Below are 16,994 nucleotides of genomic sequence, written 5' to 3'. Positions count from 1 at the left end.
TTTATGGCTCCAGTAGGGACCCTTTCAACGCGTTGGTCATCATCTACTACTGTCTTAAATTAAAGCACAGGCTGGCAGTATATGTGTGGTTCTTATTCCACCATTTTAAGAAATACAACAATTTTGTGGTCTAACAGGGCATATGAACAGCCAAATAAAAGGAATATGGCAAAGAGATATTAAAAGATGAGATGAGTAATAACATTACAAGTAAAATCCAGGCAAAATCAAATGTGGTTCTATGCAAATTGTGATAAAAGAAAATTAAGGAGCCAGCAGGGTATTGAGAGATGGTATCTTTTACATGATACAGCAGTTCTGTTGGCCCTCCAACATCTCTGGGGATCTGCAAGACAAGAAGAAAGATAGCTAAATACCAAAAAATACAGAATAAAATGGTCATTTTTCTTAATAACCGAGAAATCCCTGAATGCCAGTGGGGTAAGGTTCGAAATTCTAAACATCAAACAGTTCTCACATTGCATTTTCAAACACTAGATCTTCAGTTGATTCACACATATGCTGGACAACAGTAAACAGTCTAACTGAACCACCATGCAACTTATCTCCTCCGTTTTGTCCTCACCCCACACACACACAAAAGGGGGAGGGGGTAACTAATTAAAAAACAACACTGCGGTGCTGCACAGAGAATAGCGTCTGCAGATATTTTAACAATTTGTAGGTTCTTCATAGGAGAAGTGGTCCATCACAGTTTCCCTACCATTATTGTTGTATACATCATTGTAAAATGCATTTTCCGCATAAGGATTTGGTTAAAGTAGTTTGGCATATCAGATTTATGTAGATGGGATTTCAATATCCTTTTGTTTTTGCATTGAAAAAGTCTTAATATATGTATCCCCGAGCCGCACTAATCTTGATCCGTGTCCATTTTTAAAAAAATGATCAAAATGGTACAAACATCAACTTACTGATATCACAAGTTAAAACTTAAAAGTTCAGAGAAAAATACTTTCATACTTCCAAACCACAAGTCCTCAACCTAACAAAGGAAAGCAGGCTGCAATAAATTGATGACTAGCGTAAACACAGTCAAACTGTGACATTCTCTGAATACTAAATGATTAGAACGAACATATACTGGGGATTCATAAGCTGACTCAAACTAGCTCGGTGTTAAAGCAAACTTGAGTTGAATTTTAAACCACAGACCAAAACTTTGCGCAAACCATGCAGATGCCGAAAACCTTAAGGGGTCATTTGGTTTGAAGACAAGTTATGATGGGCTTAGTTATGTTGGGATTAGTTATACTGGAATTATTTATGTTGGAATTAGTTATCCTAATTTTTAAGCAAAAGTAGTTTGATATAAAAATACCCTCCGCCTTATTTAGTAGAAAAGGGGTTTGAGAGACCTCAGGGCTATTTTTGTCATTTTTATTATTTTTCTTGGGATAACTAGTCCAGGGATAACTTATCCCAGTACTATTTTTATTCCTGGGATAACTTATCCCAGGATTAGTGACCAAACAAATATGATGGTACTAAATTCTTATCCCAAGACTATTTTTCCTTATCCATCATACCAAACAACCGCTAACAGACTTATCTCTACAAGTGAAATCAGGAAAAATGACATGATACTCCAAACTTTCACAGCCTTTGAGTTATCAGTATGAAGTTTACTTGATATGAACAAAATATTGAAAATATAAAAGGACTTACAGCTGTCCAAGAGATGATATATCAAAGTCTGGAGCAAGCTCATGAACAATATCATTTGGCGGTTGGCCACATTCTTGCATTTTCTGCATAAGCTCTACAATTTTGTTGAAGTTGCTAGGTTCACTCTCATAAACTTTGTTCAGATCTCTTATAAGTTCATACTGGTTCTTGTAACGTTCATACTCTTCAGTGCTCAACTTGACTTTGTTGTCCTCCAGCCATTTAGGATATCTTTCTTCAATTTCTTTCATGGGTTCGTGAAGAATTTCCTTTGACAAAAGCTGCTGCATCATGGTCTCTACTATAGACTCCATGTCCTGTGAATCAGAGACAAAATAATTATATATTCACTTCAAACAAGTGAAAAGCTACAGTATAAGATATGATGCATGATGAGACATGTGAAGGTAAAGAAAGCCTCAGCAATGTCTTCCAAGTGACACTAGAGCAGAAATTCAAATGCAATTCCAAAGCTGTGAAAACAATTAAATGCTACGAGAGAAAGATATACTTGATCCTTCAATGCAGCTTTCAGAACATCCAACTTCATCCAGACTAGCACAACTTAATCCCCAAATTGAACTATGAGAAAAATGTCCCAGCATGCTGTTTCAAGCATCCGACCAGTCCTAAACTTTAATACATGTGTGCTATGTTGGCATTTTAGCAGGAGGAAGGAACTAAATGACGTAAAGCAGCCATGCAAACTAAGCTCAACATTCAAAGCTACAATTGGTTTAAGATAGGATAAAAGATCAATGGCAATCCAGCTAAGCATAGAGATTTTAAAGCAAAAGGAAGTGGAACCTATATTATAAAGTCTATTAAAGCGTCACGTTTAGGGATTCACCTGATGAGTCTTTAAAAGGGTGGATGTTCTTTGGTGCTTAGGATGTTTAGTAAACAGAACAGCGATCAAATTACTTTAATGCACCAAAGCAATCATTTGATGAGCACAAAAAAAGAAGAAGCTAAGTATGACCAACAAGAAAGACAATGAAAATAAAGCAAAATAATTTCTCTAACAATCTATCAAACCACACCCACTCTAGTGAAACTAAATAACGAGATACTCCCTCCGTCCCATTTTAACTGTTGTTTTAGCTTTTTTCACGTTCATTAAGAAAAACAATAAATAGAAAGTGTAATTTACTAAGTTACCCCTATTTATTAGATGCTTTTTTGAGAATTGGGATAAGAGGTCGAGGATTAGGATAGGAGGCTAGTAGGTAGCCGAACATTCTCCTAACTAGCAGCAATAATTAGTAGTCGCGTAGATTCTTCTCTTCGAGGTGTACTACTATCTGTTTCTTCTTTTGCTTTTTATCTTGCTACTTTGTTGCCATATTTTTCTTGATATCAAGCTTCAAATCCTTTTTTCTCCCGAACCGAGGGTCTATCGGAAACAACTTCCCTACCCCACAAAGGTGGGGGTAAGGTCTGAGTACATCCTACCCTCCCGCACCCCACTTGTGGGAATACACTTGGTATGTTGTTGTTGCTTTTTTGAGAATTGAGCAATTGGAAACAATTGTCAACTTTAGTCTTGAATTCCTAAAGTGACAATTATTATGGGACAATTTATTTGAGTTAAAGCGATAGCTAAAAGGGGACGGAGTAAAAAAAAAAAAAAAAACATACAAAAAATCCACCATCAGGAAAAGTAATTCCTTAGCCTCCTTGCGAAATCATGAAAAAGGAACTTGCAAAAATGGACCGATCTTCATAAAGAAACATATTTTGCAGTCTCCATGTTCAACATAGAAAGCAAAGAACTAAATGCAGTAAACCACACACCATTAACATTGAAGAAACATGAAGACAAGATACCTGAGACCCAGAAAGCTCTTCAAATTGCTTCACCCACTCCTCCATCATTGCATCATTCCCCATGGTCTCTACACCAGGTCTCGGCCCAGCCACTGATTCCAATCCTTTAACAGCCTCCCTTGTCTGCTCTCTAAGCTTATCAAGAGCTTCAGCTACGTGCGAGTCTTTCGACTCACCAGAAGCCTTTTGCTTCCCCTTTTTCTTAGCATTCCTATCGGGCAACGTCATCCCTAGACCTTGAACCCCACCAGGCATAGAAGAACTATCTTTCTTCTCTTCTCCATCTTCACTTCTACAATCAGAAAGTAACCCTTTATAAATTGAGAAATAGACATAAATAGCCGCCCACCAAAATAATAGTCAGCAAATGTACATTTGGTATATTAATGTATAATACACATAAAATATACATTTTTATACATAGTGTATATTTTTTGTATATTACTGTATAATACACATGAAATATACATTTTTGATACATAATAGTGTATATTTTTTAGTTTATTTAGCTAACAAATGTAATTATCTTTGGCCGACCGGCCAAACGTGTAACTTGTCCTTTGAAATTCACAGCTCCAGATTAAACCCCATTAGCTTAAAACACAAGTATAAAGATATATATGCCACAAGAGAAAGCAGAAACCTTTGAGCACCAGAAGTGAGATTGAGACTCTGAAAATCATCCAAAGCACCTAAAATTGAAAATCAAGAAAAAGGTAACTTTGGGTAATCCAATTCCATAAATATATTTCTGACGTATATAACCTATAAACAGTTAAAGATAGACACTTTTAGATAAATGGAAAAAAGGGTAACTTTGAAGAGCCCAATCCAATTCAGCTACATATATTTCTGATGTATATAACCTATAAACAGTTAAAGATAGACACTTCTAGATAAATGGAAAAAAGGGAAACTTTGAAGAGCCCAATTCAATTCAGCTAAATATATTTCTGATGTATATAACCAAGAAACAGTTAAAGATAGACACTTTTAGATAAATGGAAAAAAGGGTAACTTTGAAGAGCCCAATTCAATTCAACACATATATTTCTGATGTATACAACCTATAAACAGTTAAAGATAGAAACTTTTAGATAAATGGGGAAAAGGGTAACTTTGAATGACCCAATTCAATTCAGTAACATGTAATTTTCTAAGGTATGCAATTCAGTAACAAATTGATAAATTGGTAAAAGGGTGATGATACTTACTGTCAAGGAGTTGGTCTAAATCATCAGAGTGTTCAGTAGCCATGGATTCCTTTTAGATTCTCTGGTTGGATAAAGATTGTGTATGTTCTTGGTTTTAGTCTATTCACTAAAAATATCTATAAAAATCCAACCTTTATGAATCTTTTTTTGAAGAGAAGATGTAAAAGGGCTACATAAAAGGTTGTGTTCAAAGGGACTGTACGATGACGTTTTGGGGCTTAACAACCGACCTTGGGTTTTACTTTCCCGAGCCTAATTAGGTGGTTAACAACCGTTTCATTATGGTTTATTATCAAAGGGGAAAAAAAAAAAACTTTCTATTGGATTGTGTTCCCCCATCTCAGATTATCTAGGTAATTTTTAAAAGTAGTTGTCTCGAATGATTTGTCGCTTTAGAAGTTTATGACAGAATTAATTTTTTTTTCTCATTTTACTCGTAGTAGTAATTATTTTTTAAGATTACAAACACCTCAGTTGATGAAGTTGACATGTAAATGGAGTAAATATTGTGAAGAAAGATGTATCTTATAATATAATTAAGGGTAAAATAGTCAAAAATCTCTCCTAATTAATGTTTTTTAAGGAACATATAAAACAGAAAAACAACAAATAATTGTGACGGAGTACATGCAAGTACGTAAGACCCAATTTCATTTTGTTCCAAAAGATTATGATGTGTTGCATTTTTCGAGACTCACCATGGCGTGACATTTCATGATTTTTCTCGAGCAATGAAATTTTTCTCTATGTGCATTAGTTTCTTGTCTGAAGCAAACACTCTACTTCATAAAGATAAAGTTATTCGTACATACTATCCTCTCCAAACCCGCCTCGCTTGTGAGATTACACTGAATTTTTTGTTGTTGTTGTTGTTGTTATGCATTAGTTTAATAATGGTAAGGATGAATCCTGTAACTTCTAAAATAGTTCAGTGATGATATTTGTTCACTGTGCTAGTATGAGGATGTAATTTAAATTTACAGTTAGTTCAGGGATGTATTTGGCCAAAAACTAGCACCTATTTCTTTCCGTCTCCTACCAAAAACACCCTCTCTCTTTTTACCTAATTCCTTTCATGTCCTTCCTTTCTGGAAAATCCCCCCCCCCCCCCCCCCCCTAATTCTAAACCTAAAATTAGTCTCTTAAATTCAACAATCTGCGTTCCTTACGTAAAATTTGAGAAGTTGTCTCTATTTCTCAGTTTCCTTCATCTCTGTAAGATTGGAAGAAAATTCCTTTTATTTTTTACCCCCCTTTTATTTTTTACCCTTTTATTTTTTTAATTGCTTTTCTTCCTTTGGCCTGCATGTGCGATTTTTTTTTTTTTTAAAAAAAAAAAAAATTAGTAGTGTTTTGTATCTACTGCTAGATGTATTGTGTTTATATGAGATTATGATGATGTGCATACTGTGTAATTGTTCTTTTCTGTTCTAAATAATCAACAATAATTATTTTAAGTGATGAATTGTTTTCTTAACATTTTTTCTGAAGCTATTCTATTACAGAGAAGTCCGGCATATGTTAAACTTATTATAACTATATTTTTGTTTAAATAAAAGTGTTGTCAAAGGCGCACTTAAGCCCTGAAGTGAGGCGCAAACCATGTTGAGCACTTCACCTCGCTTAAGACGCTTCAGTGTCGTCATAAAGGCTCTAAGGCATACTTTCCTTGCCAATGAGCATAATCCTGAAGAGGTGATTATTTGTATTTGTACTATCTTTTTTCCATTTGAACCTTTCTTCATTAAAGCCCACACTTTATTTGTGCCCCCAACAAACCTTAGAGCTTTTTTGCTCTTTTGATGACACAGTCTGATTAAATGGTTCTTCAATTCTAATGCTAATATGCTAGTTTTTTATTTAATGAACTAGAGATTTGTTTGGGGCCAACCCTTAGGACCAACTACAATTTTTGAAAGTCGGGGATAATGCGCCCGCCCATCTGCCCTTCTCCAGTTAAATACCAAGCTTAGTTTGCATGTTGCATGGCTTGAACATATGACCTAAATCATAGGTCCCTCAACCTTTTGCCTCTCGAAATAAGTCTTGGAGGCTACTAGACTTAGCTACTGATACTCTAATTAGTTATTCTTGCCAGTTCATGCATCCATGTAGCTTGACTAACTCCTACAATTTCACTTTAATACTCTCTCTGTCCCAATCTATGTGATATTTTTCGCTTGCCGAGATTCTAGCTATATAAACTTTGACCAATATTTGATACGTAATATATTTTTTCACCAAATTGATATGCAACTTATAGTACTTTTCATGTAGTTTTTAAATAGAAAAATTTTAATCCTAAAATATTGTGTTCATCTAATCCAATTTAGCTTCAAAGTTTAGTCAACTTGACTCTTGAAAAGCGAAAAGTATCACATAAATTGGGATGGAGGGGGTAACTATTTTACTTGCATCAGAAAATGTAACAAAGAGTGATAAAACCGGATGTGAGTCAAAAGGGAAAAGGAAAAAGGCTGTCGTCATGGTGGAGGAAAAGGGGAAAGTGAATGATTAGTTTTTTATATGTTTATGCATTTTGTATTTGCCTATGTGCTTGCATTTTGGATATTTTGAAAGTCTACTTGAATACCACATTTGCTTCATACTTTTAATACTCAAACTTAAGTCTAACTTGATTAAGTAATTGTAGACAGTCTATTTGAATGCTTAGTTGATATTATAAGGAGAAGTGATACCTGGAAGAAAAGCTTGGTGATCTTCTTTCCCAAAACACAAGGATTTGCTGACCTCTGTGGCCCTGTGACTCTACTGTATAAAGCAGAGATTCTGTCGAATTGGTGAATGGTTATGATGAAGGAACCAACTCCTAGAAGAGAGAAAGAAAATTACAACAAGATAAACAAAAATAGCTATAGTAGTATGAGATGTCCACATTGCGCCGGTCCTCTTTCTAAGGAGATGGTAAACAACTGATTCTTATACTTTTTGGATGTGGTTTTGTTGTACTTCTGAGTGTTAATACAATGTATTATGAGTGTCTCTCTCATTCCGTTGCAGGAGACAAGCGAGTGGACGGTTCCACCTCTAATCCGAGACAGCTTTTCTATGGTTTGATATTGATGATTTATGTTAACACTACTTTGTTTTTCCATTCTTGAATGATAAATTCAGGTTCTCCTTTATTTTATGGGACACAATTTGAGTAGACCACTTAATTTGACAAATTAAAGTGCACATGCGTATTGTAGCACTAGCAGTAAAAAGAAAATTTGAGGTATTCATATATGAAAGTTGGTTATAGGAAACATTGGTATTTGAAGTTGAATTGTAAATAAATTTTAATTCTTGAACATTGAAACATATGAGAGTTATATAAAACAAAATTACCTATGATTCTAGAAATGTGTTAGTAAATGTTATCTGAATGCCACTCCCATCTAAAAAGTGTTTAATGAAATTGCCAGTAGAAAATGTATAATATAAATTGAGACAGAGTTCTAAAATTTATGCCTTAGCAGTATGTTTTTTATTACATTCCTGTTTTTACTAAATCTGATTCTCCTTATTCATCCCCCCGCCCAAAACACCCCCCACCCTAACTCCCTTGCTTAACTACTTCCGTAATATTTCAGATTGGTTCTGCAGTTGGTGGTACGACAAGTGCATTCTATGGCTTCAACCATGGTACATAACAGCGTTTTAACCTTCTTCCTTAGTTGCTTTCTGTATTCAAATTCTTGTTGTTAACATGCTCTATGTATTTACATCCCTTTTGGGAGGTGAAATATTGTTTATTGATTATGATCTGCTTTATATGGAGCAAAACGGATATTGATGATTCATATAGCTGAGTTCAATTAGTTTGGGATTAAGACTTAGTTGTTGTATAATTTGCTTCATTTAACAATCCAACCATGCTGTAACATGACAAAACAATCTCTATGAAAATAAAATGGGGAGAATTCCATGTTATTCACACACTGGTTCCGGAGATTTGTGAGATCATCACCTAATACATTTCTCTCCGGAGATTTGTGAGATCATCACCTAATACATTTCTCTCTTAGGGTTCACAATACTATAATTACAACATCTCGTTTTGTTTACCTAAACTATCTAATGAAAGATGCCAAAGATTTATTCTAGATCACCTAAACGTTCAATCTAAGTTGCAAATATCTCCTTACCTTTTGTGAAATATGCCAAAAAAAAAAAATTCAGAGTTTGACGACCTATAAATTACATGTCTAAGGAAATCCATATTGTTATTTTGGAAAAAACTTGTAATTGTCTTATTCTTTTAATGATAATCCAAGAAACTGGAAATTTCCAAGTTCTGTTCTCTCTTTTAGAAATTGCCTTTGGCATATCCTAAGCTCCATTTCCAAATTCTAAGGCTTGGACTTTAACTTAGATTTTAGCAGCTGGTTGGCCATCTTTCGTGATTTTAGGATAATTATCTCATCAATTTTTCCTTATTGAAAAACTGCAAATTGATGGAGTGTCGACATTCTCCTGGTGCTGTCCTCTTTAAGAAGTATTTAAAGAAGCTCACATCTTTTAGCTTCATATAAATCCCTCCTAAGTTGTGGCAACTTTCTAATCCTTGCCTGTTAATCATGATTTAGCATGTCGATCAAAGCTTTTTGAAAATTTGCTGTTAAATTTCTTTTACTGTTGATGTTCTAATCTTCTTAATGTTAAGAACTGTTTACAGTGTACTTATCAACGAATTGCTGACGAACCGCACCACATGCACTAAAAATGTGTAAAAGATGAGCAAAGATCTAGATAGTATGCCCTTGTCAAAAAAAAAAAAAAAAGATCTAGATAGTATGCTCTTTCTTTCTAAATCATTCTTCCTACGTAACAGAAGATGCATTTCTGATTTCTATAATACTCTCGGGATTATGCATTCCTGTCATGGAAGTGTCTTGTTGAGTCATTGAGCCTTTTTCATCAAGTTCGTGTCTGTACTGGAGCCTAAATACTATCTTAATCCTACTTTACATGGTGGAATTTGGTTTTTTAATAGTCACTTGCAATTTTGCACATTTTAAATCTGAGACAAAGTCATGTTACATTGTCAAAAAAAAAAAAAAAAAAAAAATCTGAGACAAAGTTACTGTTTCTCAAAAAAAGATATGTCGAATCTGAGATGATTCATTTATGTACAAATACTGTGCTTATGTTATATGGACCTGGTAATGTGAAAATGTTGTCTGAATGACAATCATATTAACGTTAACCAACATGTCCTGTCTCTAACTTATTCCTCTTGTTCCTACTTGCAGTGATGCCGATTGTTAAAAGGTGGATTAAAGGGCCTATGTGGTTGCATTTCCTTGTCGGTGTAAGTTTATTTTTTCCTATTTCCTTATGCTGTGAGATACAAGGGATACCCTATAAGCAGGCTACAAAGAAATTTGTAATAAATTCTGAATACAGCTTATAGATGCTACCATTAAGTGGAATTACAAAATTCTAAAGCACTAGGCTTTTGTTTTGGAGTGCTAATGTGTCCGTTTTGTAAACTCTATTGTCAACACTACCTTTGAGTCATAAATAATTTACGCAATAGTAAAGCATATCAACATACATGACAAAAGGATACAACTTGTAGTGCTTATTGAAAAGTAAAAATAGAATTGTCTCACTCATTCCTATTCTCTGGTTGTTTTTTCTCTCTTTAGTGCTTATTGAAAAGTAAAAATAGAAATGTCTCACTCGTTCCAATTCTCTGGTTGTTTTCTCTATCTCCATTTCCTAGTTTTCTTTTTTATTGGTGGTTTAAATGCTGTTCAGTCACATTTTATTTTGGGTTTATGCAGGCCCCTCCTGTGATTGTTTTCTCATCTGCATGTGCCGGGCTAGCAGGTTCGAACTTGCTTCTTTCAAAACTTTAAATTGTCTATTCTGTAACAAAAACTTGTTTTTCTTTTACCTATTATCATTTCTAGATTGTGTGCTCTTGACACGAGAATACCTTGAATGTATTTCCTTATTTTGTTCCATTTGACATTCTTTGCCATGGTTGAAACCATACAGGTGGTGCTGTTCCAGCATTTGCACAGCTAGCATCTTCTTCTTACCATGCTGCAATCTCATCTTCCTCGTTATCGCCTACAGCCTCACAAGATGAGAACATGAGAAAATCTAGTTTAAACAACTGAGGAGAGATTCTTTTACTATCAGAAATCTTCTGCATTCTGCGGGATCATCTCTTTGTTGGCGACAGTCTGTCCTTTCCTGATTGTTTTACTATGGTTGTGTTTAAGATGTCTGCTTCTGTGTGATAGAAATTAGTCAAAGGTGCGCACAAGTTGGCTGGACATTACGGTTATCAAAAAAAAGAATGACTGCTTGTGTCTGATGGATTTTTTTTCTTTTGAGAGGATGTGTGACTTGTCCATGTAATGAGTTGTTTATTTTGTACATTCCAACTTTATTATTTCAGTGATGATAGAAATTTTGCCCTTTAAAGAAGTGTGTCAAGCTCCATTGTACTGCATTCTTATATACTTTGTCTTCTTTCTACACAATTGTTTGAGAGAGAGACAGTGTGATAGTTGTCTCGTAACTCAATACAGGAATGCTCTTTTGTTAATCTTTATGTATTTTGCATTCTATCATGCTGTTCAATTTAGGGATTTATCAACACGAATCCTTGTTCTGGTTGATGATTTCACCAGACTTTAAATTCTCTAGAATTAAATCAATACAATCCCAGACCATATGTCTTATGCCATGCCAAGTTGTAGAGATCGACTTCGCACTCACAAGTTATCTGTCTGCTCAACTTTGTCTCAGCGTATACTGATGGCAGAAGAATTGAGAAGAGGACAAGATCACTAAGTAGAATAATTCAAAAATGAGAAAGAGGAAAAGGAAATGTATTATGACAGTTCAAATCTTTTTACTGAGATCGTTCTTGAAATATGTTATCCAAGTCAAGAAGAATAACTAAAAGAGATTTAATTATTTCTTGAAGAGCTTATCATGGTTCGAAAATTTTGAATGGACAAAATTTCCAGTTCAATTTGTATTTCAAAGAGATAAATAGAAAATACAACTATTATGGGAGGCATAACAAAGTAAAACTATCTAAGAAGACAACTGTAATTGCTAGAAGAGTAGCTCAAAAATAGATCCATTAATCTTGCTTGTAGATGCCATACAAGTTCTTGTGCATAGATCTGAATATTTTACAAAGTTGTAAGTCCAGCCTTGTTCTTAAGCAACACCATCTGGAACCTCAGTTACAGTCATCTTGCTAGTTAATCCAATTAGCTTTTGAGTCTCCTCATTCATCTTCACATTATCCTTTTTCATCCTCTCTGCAACTATCATTGGCATCTTACCCGCATTCAGATAAGTTCGGAGAAGTGCATTATATATCTCTGTATTCACATATTTAGCATGCCGAAGGGCAACTAGCAACTGTTCTGCCACTTGAATGTTGCCCTGCTCTCCAACTATATGAAACATCTCTTGAACCATCTTTTTATCAGGATCCCATTTTGAAACACTAGTAACAGCTTTTTTGAAAAATCCGAGAACTTTATCCATTTCCTTTTGCTTCAAATAACCCCATGTAAGAAGCTCCCAAGTGGTGTAGCTAGGAGATATGCCTTTCTGCAGCATTCTGTTGTGAAACTCGACAGCCTTTTCCATCTCATTTTTGTTAATGTATGCAGCAAGAAGTAAATTTGAAATCCTAGTATCCTTCGTCACAGAAATAGATTCCCATTCAGTGTACAGTTTCATTGCTTCTCCAAATTCATCCAGTTTCAGTAAAGAAGATATCATACAAGTATATTCTGTATCGTTCAATTTACGGAACATTGACTTCATCTCCTTCCATATTCGGAAAACTTCATCCTTGCTCTCTATATTTGTATGCAAACTAATGAGAGAAGCATATGCAAATCGAACCTTTCTGGAAATCCTTTTCTCCATTTCTCTCAAAGTTGACTTTGCCTTATCCTGAAGTGAGTTTTTAATGTAGATGTTGGTTAATGTGCTAAATGTTATCCAGTCAGGGTCCAATTTTGCCTTCTTTAGCTCAACGAATGCTTTCTCGGCAGCTTCAACATTATTCTGCGATGCAAAAATTGCCAACTCCAGATTGTATGTGACAATATCAGGAGAGGTATTTTTCTTCAATTCCTCAATCAGGTCTGGAACCTTCTCTAGTTGCCCTTGGGATATGTATAAGGTAAGCATATGATTATAAGGAAGAGGGCAATTCAAGAAACCGCATTCGGACATTTTTTCCATCAAAGACTCAGCTTTAACAGTGTCCTTATGCTGGACATAGGTGTGGAGAAGGGCAGTACAGGTGGTCTGGACCTTCAGTTTATCAGGTAGGTCTTCAAAAAACTTCTCCGCGCTGTTCATACCACGAACTTTTGCAATCAAGTCCAAGTGAACTGCATAGTCACCAGATACTAGTTGGATATCATCTTGTACCCTCATCCATTCACAAACCTGTAAACATAACCCCATCAATACTGGAGATTCCTATGCTATTAAATGTGGAAAATGTCTCCTAGCTTTTCAGAAAACTGTGATTTTCTCACAAGGGCTTTTTAGAATACTAAAAGACACTTAATCGGAGCAAGGACAATAATTAATTCTAACAAAGCAAGAACAAAAATTAGAAGAAAGAAATTGCACATTTGTATTACGCTTTTACAGCATGCTTGCCATTCTTAACATCAGTCAGTGGCCACAGTTTCTATTAGCAATAATCCAAGAAATTCCAGCAAGCTTGAAGACTGTCGCAATTCTCTTTACAAGTGAAGACTCGGTAGCAATTGGGAATGCTGTAAAAAGCAGTTAACTTCTAAATCATATAACACCATTTCTTGGATTAGTAACCCCCTTGTTCAGAATCCAATGTGGCACCGTGTACAACGAATTGGAGTTTGAATCCAGCAATTTAACCACATACAATATTTCACTTGAGTATTCAATAAAAGAAATAGACACTTTACAGTTCTTACCCTACCCCATTCATCCTTAGACATTTTCATGGCAAAATACAGAAGCATGCCGACAAAACAGTCACTTTTCTTGTGCCAAGGGTCTATCGGACACAGCCTCTCTACCCCACAAAGGTAGGGGTAAGGTCTGCATACACCCCACCCTCCCCAGATACCACTTGTGAGAACACACTGGGTATGTTGTTGTTGCCCAGAAAACAGTCAGCAAAAAAGTATTCCAGTGCTGTAATATCCTACCACTATAAGCCTAAAAAGTAAATCATGAAACAGTTAATGAGAAGGAAGAGAAACCTCAAGGGCATGTTTGTATCGTTTGTGTCTTCGCAACTCCCGGACAATGCGATTGAGCTCATACTTGCGTACAGGGTGTCCTTGTTCCTTCCACTGGCGTATAGCAATGACAGCACTACGCTTTGCATAGACCAAGCTCAAAAGCCTCTTCCCTAGCGTGTCTCTGCCACCAGTACGTGTGACAGTACTAGTGCCGCCTTCTAAATTAGTGGTAGTGCTAGTGCCACCTCCTGACCTTGTGGGCTTCACTGCCGTTGCAGCTTCAGTCGATAAAGGGCGAACAGCAGCATAAGATCTCCGAACCAAACGGAGCAACATTTTTATTCTTAGCACGGACACACTTCGTACTGCCTGCTTTAAAAAAAAAAGATCCGACATGAGATAGCCATAAAAAGACAGATATCAAAACAAGGCTCATCTAGAAAACATCATTTTCAGATATTTGAGTCTAACAGTCTTTGTAACAACAAATTACACATCAAATGTACTTCACCCATTTTTGTTTTTTATACAAGCTAACTTGCTTGCACTTCGACTATTTCACAGGCCGGTACCCAGTAACTTTGTCCACCAAGGCTTAGGCAAATGGGAAGCAATCACCTAGTGTTATTTGTTTTGCTGGATTTTGAACCTGAGACCTTATGATTCTCCTCCCACTTAAATGTACTTCACCTCATAGTCTAAAACAACAGCCCGGAATAATAGTAAATGTACTTACACACCTTATATTGATCCCTTTCAATTTAAATTTTTAACACTAAAATCCATGACCTTAACCACTCTTTCTCAATTTAGCTACACATTTCCCAATGATCCCAGCTTAAACACAAAAAGCAAACTGTGTTAACATTTTTCCTTATTCTAAGCATTTCTCTTCCAGAAAAAATACACCAATTCCCTTCTTCTTCTTTTTTTCTGGATTATCGCCGATTTGCCCTTGTAATCAATAAAAACATGATTTTTATTTTTAGACACCAAATGAACTTTCATTTCTTCAGTAAACCAGCAACAATCAGAGTTTTTAATGCATTTAAGTAACAACCACAAATACATGCTATAAATTTGAACTGAATTAAAGAACTTAGGCTTATTAAGGAATTAAAAACTGACAAATAATCAGAAGAGAAACACACCTATTGTGCGTATGATTCGCAGGTCAATTTACTCGCCAGTGAGAGAGTTAGGGTTTAGGGTTTAACACTTGAAGCTCTGGGTGTTTATTTCGGGTTATCCACTTGGCCCATCAAATAACAAATTTTATCCGAAGCATTAATAATTAAAAAAGTTAAAAGTATTAAGCAGATGACTCCTACAAATTTTAAATATAGACACAAAACTCAATAAAATTTTCAGATGAAAATGTGTTTCTTTTACTAATTAGAATTATCAATAAAATAGTATTTGAGAGTCGAAAAATATATCTAAAATATATATATGAGCTTTACAAATTTTAAAAAAAAAAACGGTAAGTGTATAGTTCGGACCATTTTAGACCTACTCCCTACGCTCGTGACTATTTATGGCGTTTTCTCCACAAACTCGAGAACGATGAAAAGTTCTCTAATTAGAATTATCAATAAAATAGTATTTGAGAGTCGAAAATATATTCTAAAATATATATATGAGCTTAACAAATTTTGACGAAAATCAAGATTAAGATAGTTAAACAATACTTGTCGGTAGCGATTCGTAAAAGAGAACCTTAGATAGTGTCCGTTTTAGTTAGTCCGTGACGTTGCTCCCGAGGTATCTTTGAGGGATAAGTCCAAATCAACTGAAGGTTATCTTTCACTGATTCTTCGCCGAGGATCACGCCATCAACAGACGTGTCCGACAAAATCGAAACCATTCCACCCACGTGGGGGTTCGTGTCTCCTAGTTCTAGTAGGGCACTAACACTATATAAACGCATGTATCCGCCCCATTAGAGGGCATCAGAATCTTTATCAAATATATTACTTGCTAAGAGAAAAGCTCATCTTCGTTTTTAAGCCATTTAAGCTAGTTTACTATTTAAGTTTAATCTTCGTTCAAGCTTTTTATCATCCCGTTGCTGTTCGTTTTAACGGTCCGAGGAAGGAATTGCTCCAAATCGGACCCATTAGACACCGTCCGAACAAGGAGCTTCTCCCCGTTGGACCCGCCGTTCCACACAGGCTATCCCATTTTATTTTCCGTTGATTCTATACTGTTAGCTCGTTAATTTTAGTTTCGTTACTAAGGTTGGTCACAGATCCTTTAAACCACGTACAAATTCAATTGTTGCATTCTTTTTAGGGTAAACAATACTCGTAGTTGCTAAGAATTAAGTGATATATAGGTTAGAATCAAACATTTAAATAAGCAAAAATGAATCATCTGTGATATTCATATTATGTTTTAAGCAAGGATCACAAATGTGTCAAGATTTATTTTGAAAGAAAATTTTGTGTAACATTTTAAATTTATCTCCGGAGATAAATATATTTATATGTTTGAATGGTTTTTTTATTTTATTTTTATTTTTTTTAACACCAACTAAACAAACCAAACAAACAAACATAATACCTGCATTTTTTTACTCTTAAATCTCTTTTGCAACATGAAGGGTGCGCTTTTTTTCAAAACTATGAAGAGAGATTTACATTCTTAAAAGTATACTTATAGTTTTAGTTCCTCTTTTGTTTATGATTTCCACCTCTTGTTGTAAATATAGCAGTTGGATTCATGTGTTCATTCATCATCTGACTTGTTCCTGACAGTCTTTTGGCTCTCATCTTGATTTAATCATTGCATAGGCCTGATTCACACTAGGAACTTGTTGGAACTAGATGTATGCATCATCATTAAAAATTGCAACAATCTTTCTAGACTCAACAAACTCTCTGAATCTAGGACAATCACAGGAAGGAGGGGGCACAATTGAGCATATTACTATTATATATAAGAGGGAATGTGAGGACTTTTGTAGTCCCAATAATTTCTCAATTTTTTAAAAACTTTTAATTAATTACTTTTA

General features: G+C 35.2%; 3 protein-coding genes across 7 annotated transcripts; 1 reads left to right on the top strand and 2 right to left on the bottom strand.

The window, feature by feature from the left end:
* Positions 1-74: 74 nt before the first annotated feature.
* LOC132030368 (peroxisome biogenesis protein 19-2-like) lies at positions 75-4,987 on the bottom strand. Its single transcript, XM_059419982.1, has 5 exons — positions 4,734-4,987; positions 4,163-4,211; positions 3,520-3,811; positions 1,690-2,006; positions 75-346 (listed from the first exon to the last, which is right to left on the bottom strand). Exons 1-5 carry the CDS (start codon positions 4,774-4,776, stop codon positions 301-303), a joined length of 747 nt encoding a protein of 248 aa, XP_059275965.1. The 5' UTR covers positions 4,777-4,987; the 3' UTR covers positions 75-300.
* Positions 4,988-5,841: 854 nt separating this feature from the next.
* LOC132030366 (uncharacterized) lies at positions 5,842-11,183 on the top strand. Of its 4 annotated transcripts, none has more exons than XM_059419979.1 (7): positions 5,842-5,948; positions 7,519-7,658; positions 7,755-7,805; positions 8,330-8,381; positions 9,992-10,050; positions 10,529-10,574; positions 10,746-11,183. In XM_059419979.1, the coding sequence occupies exons 2-7, from the start codon at positions 7,539-7,541 to the stop codon at positions 10,868-10,870; spliced, it is 453 nt and encodes a 150-aa protein (XP_059275962.1). In that variant the 5' UTR covers positions 5,842-5,948; positions 7,519-7,538; the 3' UTR covers positions 10,871-11,183. The 4 variants fall into 4 exon arrangements, with proteins under 4 accessions (XP_059275962.1, XP_059275958.1, XP_059275961.1 ...); XM_059419975.1 differs by having other exon boundaries at positions 7,387-7,658; XM_059419978.1 differs by having other exon boundaries at positions 5,856-5,948; positions 7,408-7,658.
* Positions 11,184-11,657: 474 nt separating this feature from the next.
* Positions 11,658-15,348, bottom strand: LOC132030365 (pentatricopeptide repeat-containing protein At4g02820, mitochondrial). Of its 2 annotated transcripts, none has more exons than XM_059419973.1 (3): positions 15,130-15,348; positions 13,997-14,347; positions 11,658-13,187 (listed from the first exon to the last, which is right to left on the bottom strand). In XM_059419973.1, the coding sequence occupies exons 2-3, from the start codon at positions 14,312-14,314 to the stop codon at positions 11,931-11,933; spliced, it is 1,575 nt and encodes a 524-aa protein (XP_059275956.1). In that variant the 5' UTR covers positions 14,315-14,347; positions 15,130-15,348; the 3' UTR covers positions 11,658-11,930. The 2 variants fall into 2 exon arrangements, with proteins under 2 accessions (XP_059275956.1, XP_059275957.1); XM_059419974.1 differs by lacking the exon at positions 15,130-15,348 and adding an exon at positions 14,490-15,062.
* Positions 15,349-16,994: the final 1,646 nt, after the last annotated feature.

This window comes from Lycium ferocissimum, chromosome 9 (assembly GCF_029784015.1).
Source record: "Lycium ferocissimum isolate CSIRO_LF1 chromosome 9, AGI_CSIRO_Lferr_CH_V1, whole genome shotgun sequence".
In the NCBI taxonomy this organism is placed as follows: domain Eukaryota; kingdom Viridiplantae; phylum Streptophyta; class Magnoliopsida; order Solanales; family Solanaceae; genus Lycium; species Lycium ferocissimum.
Note: the sequence above shows the minus strand (reverse complement) of the source record. Positions and strands in the feature narration are given on the sequence as shown.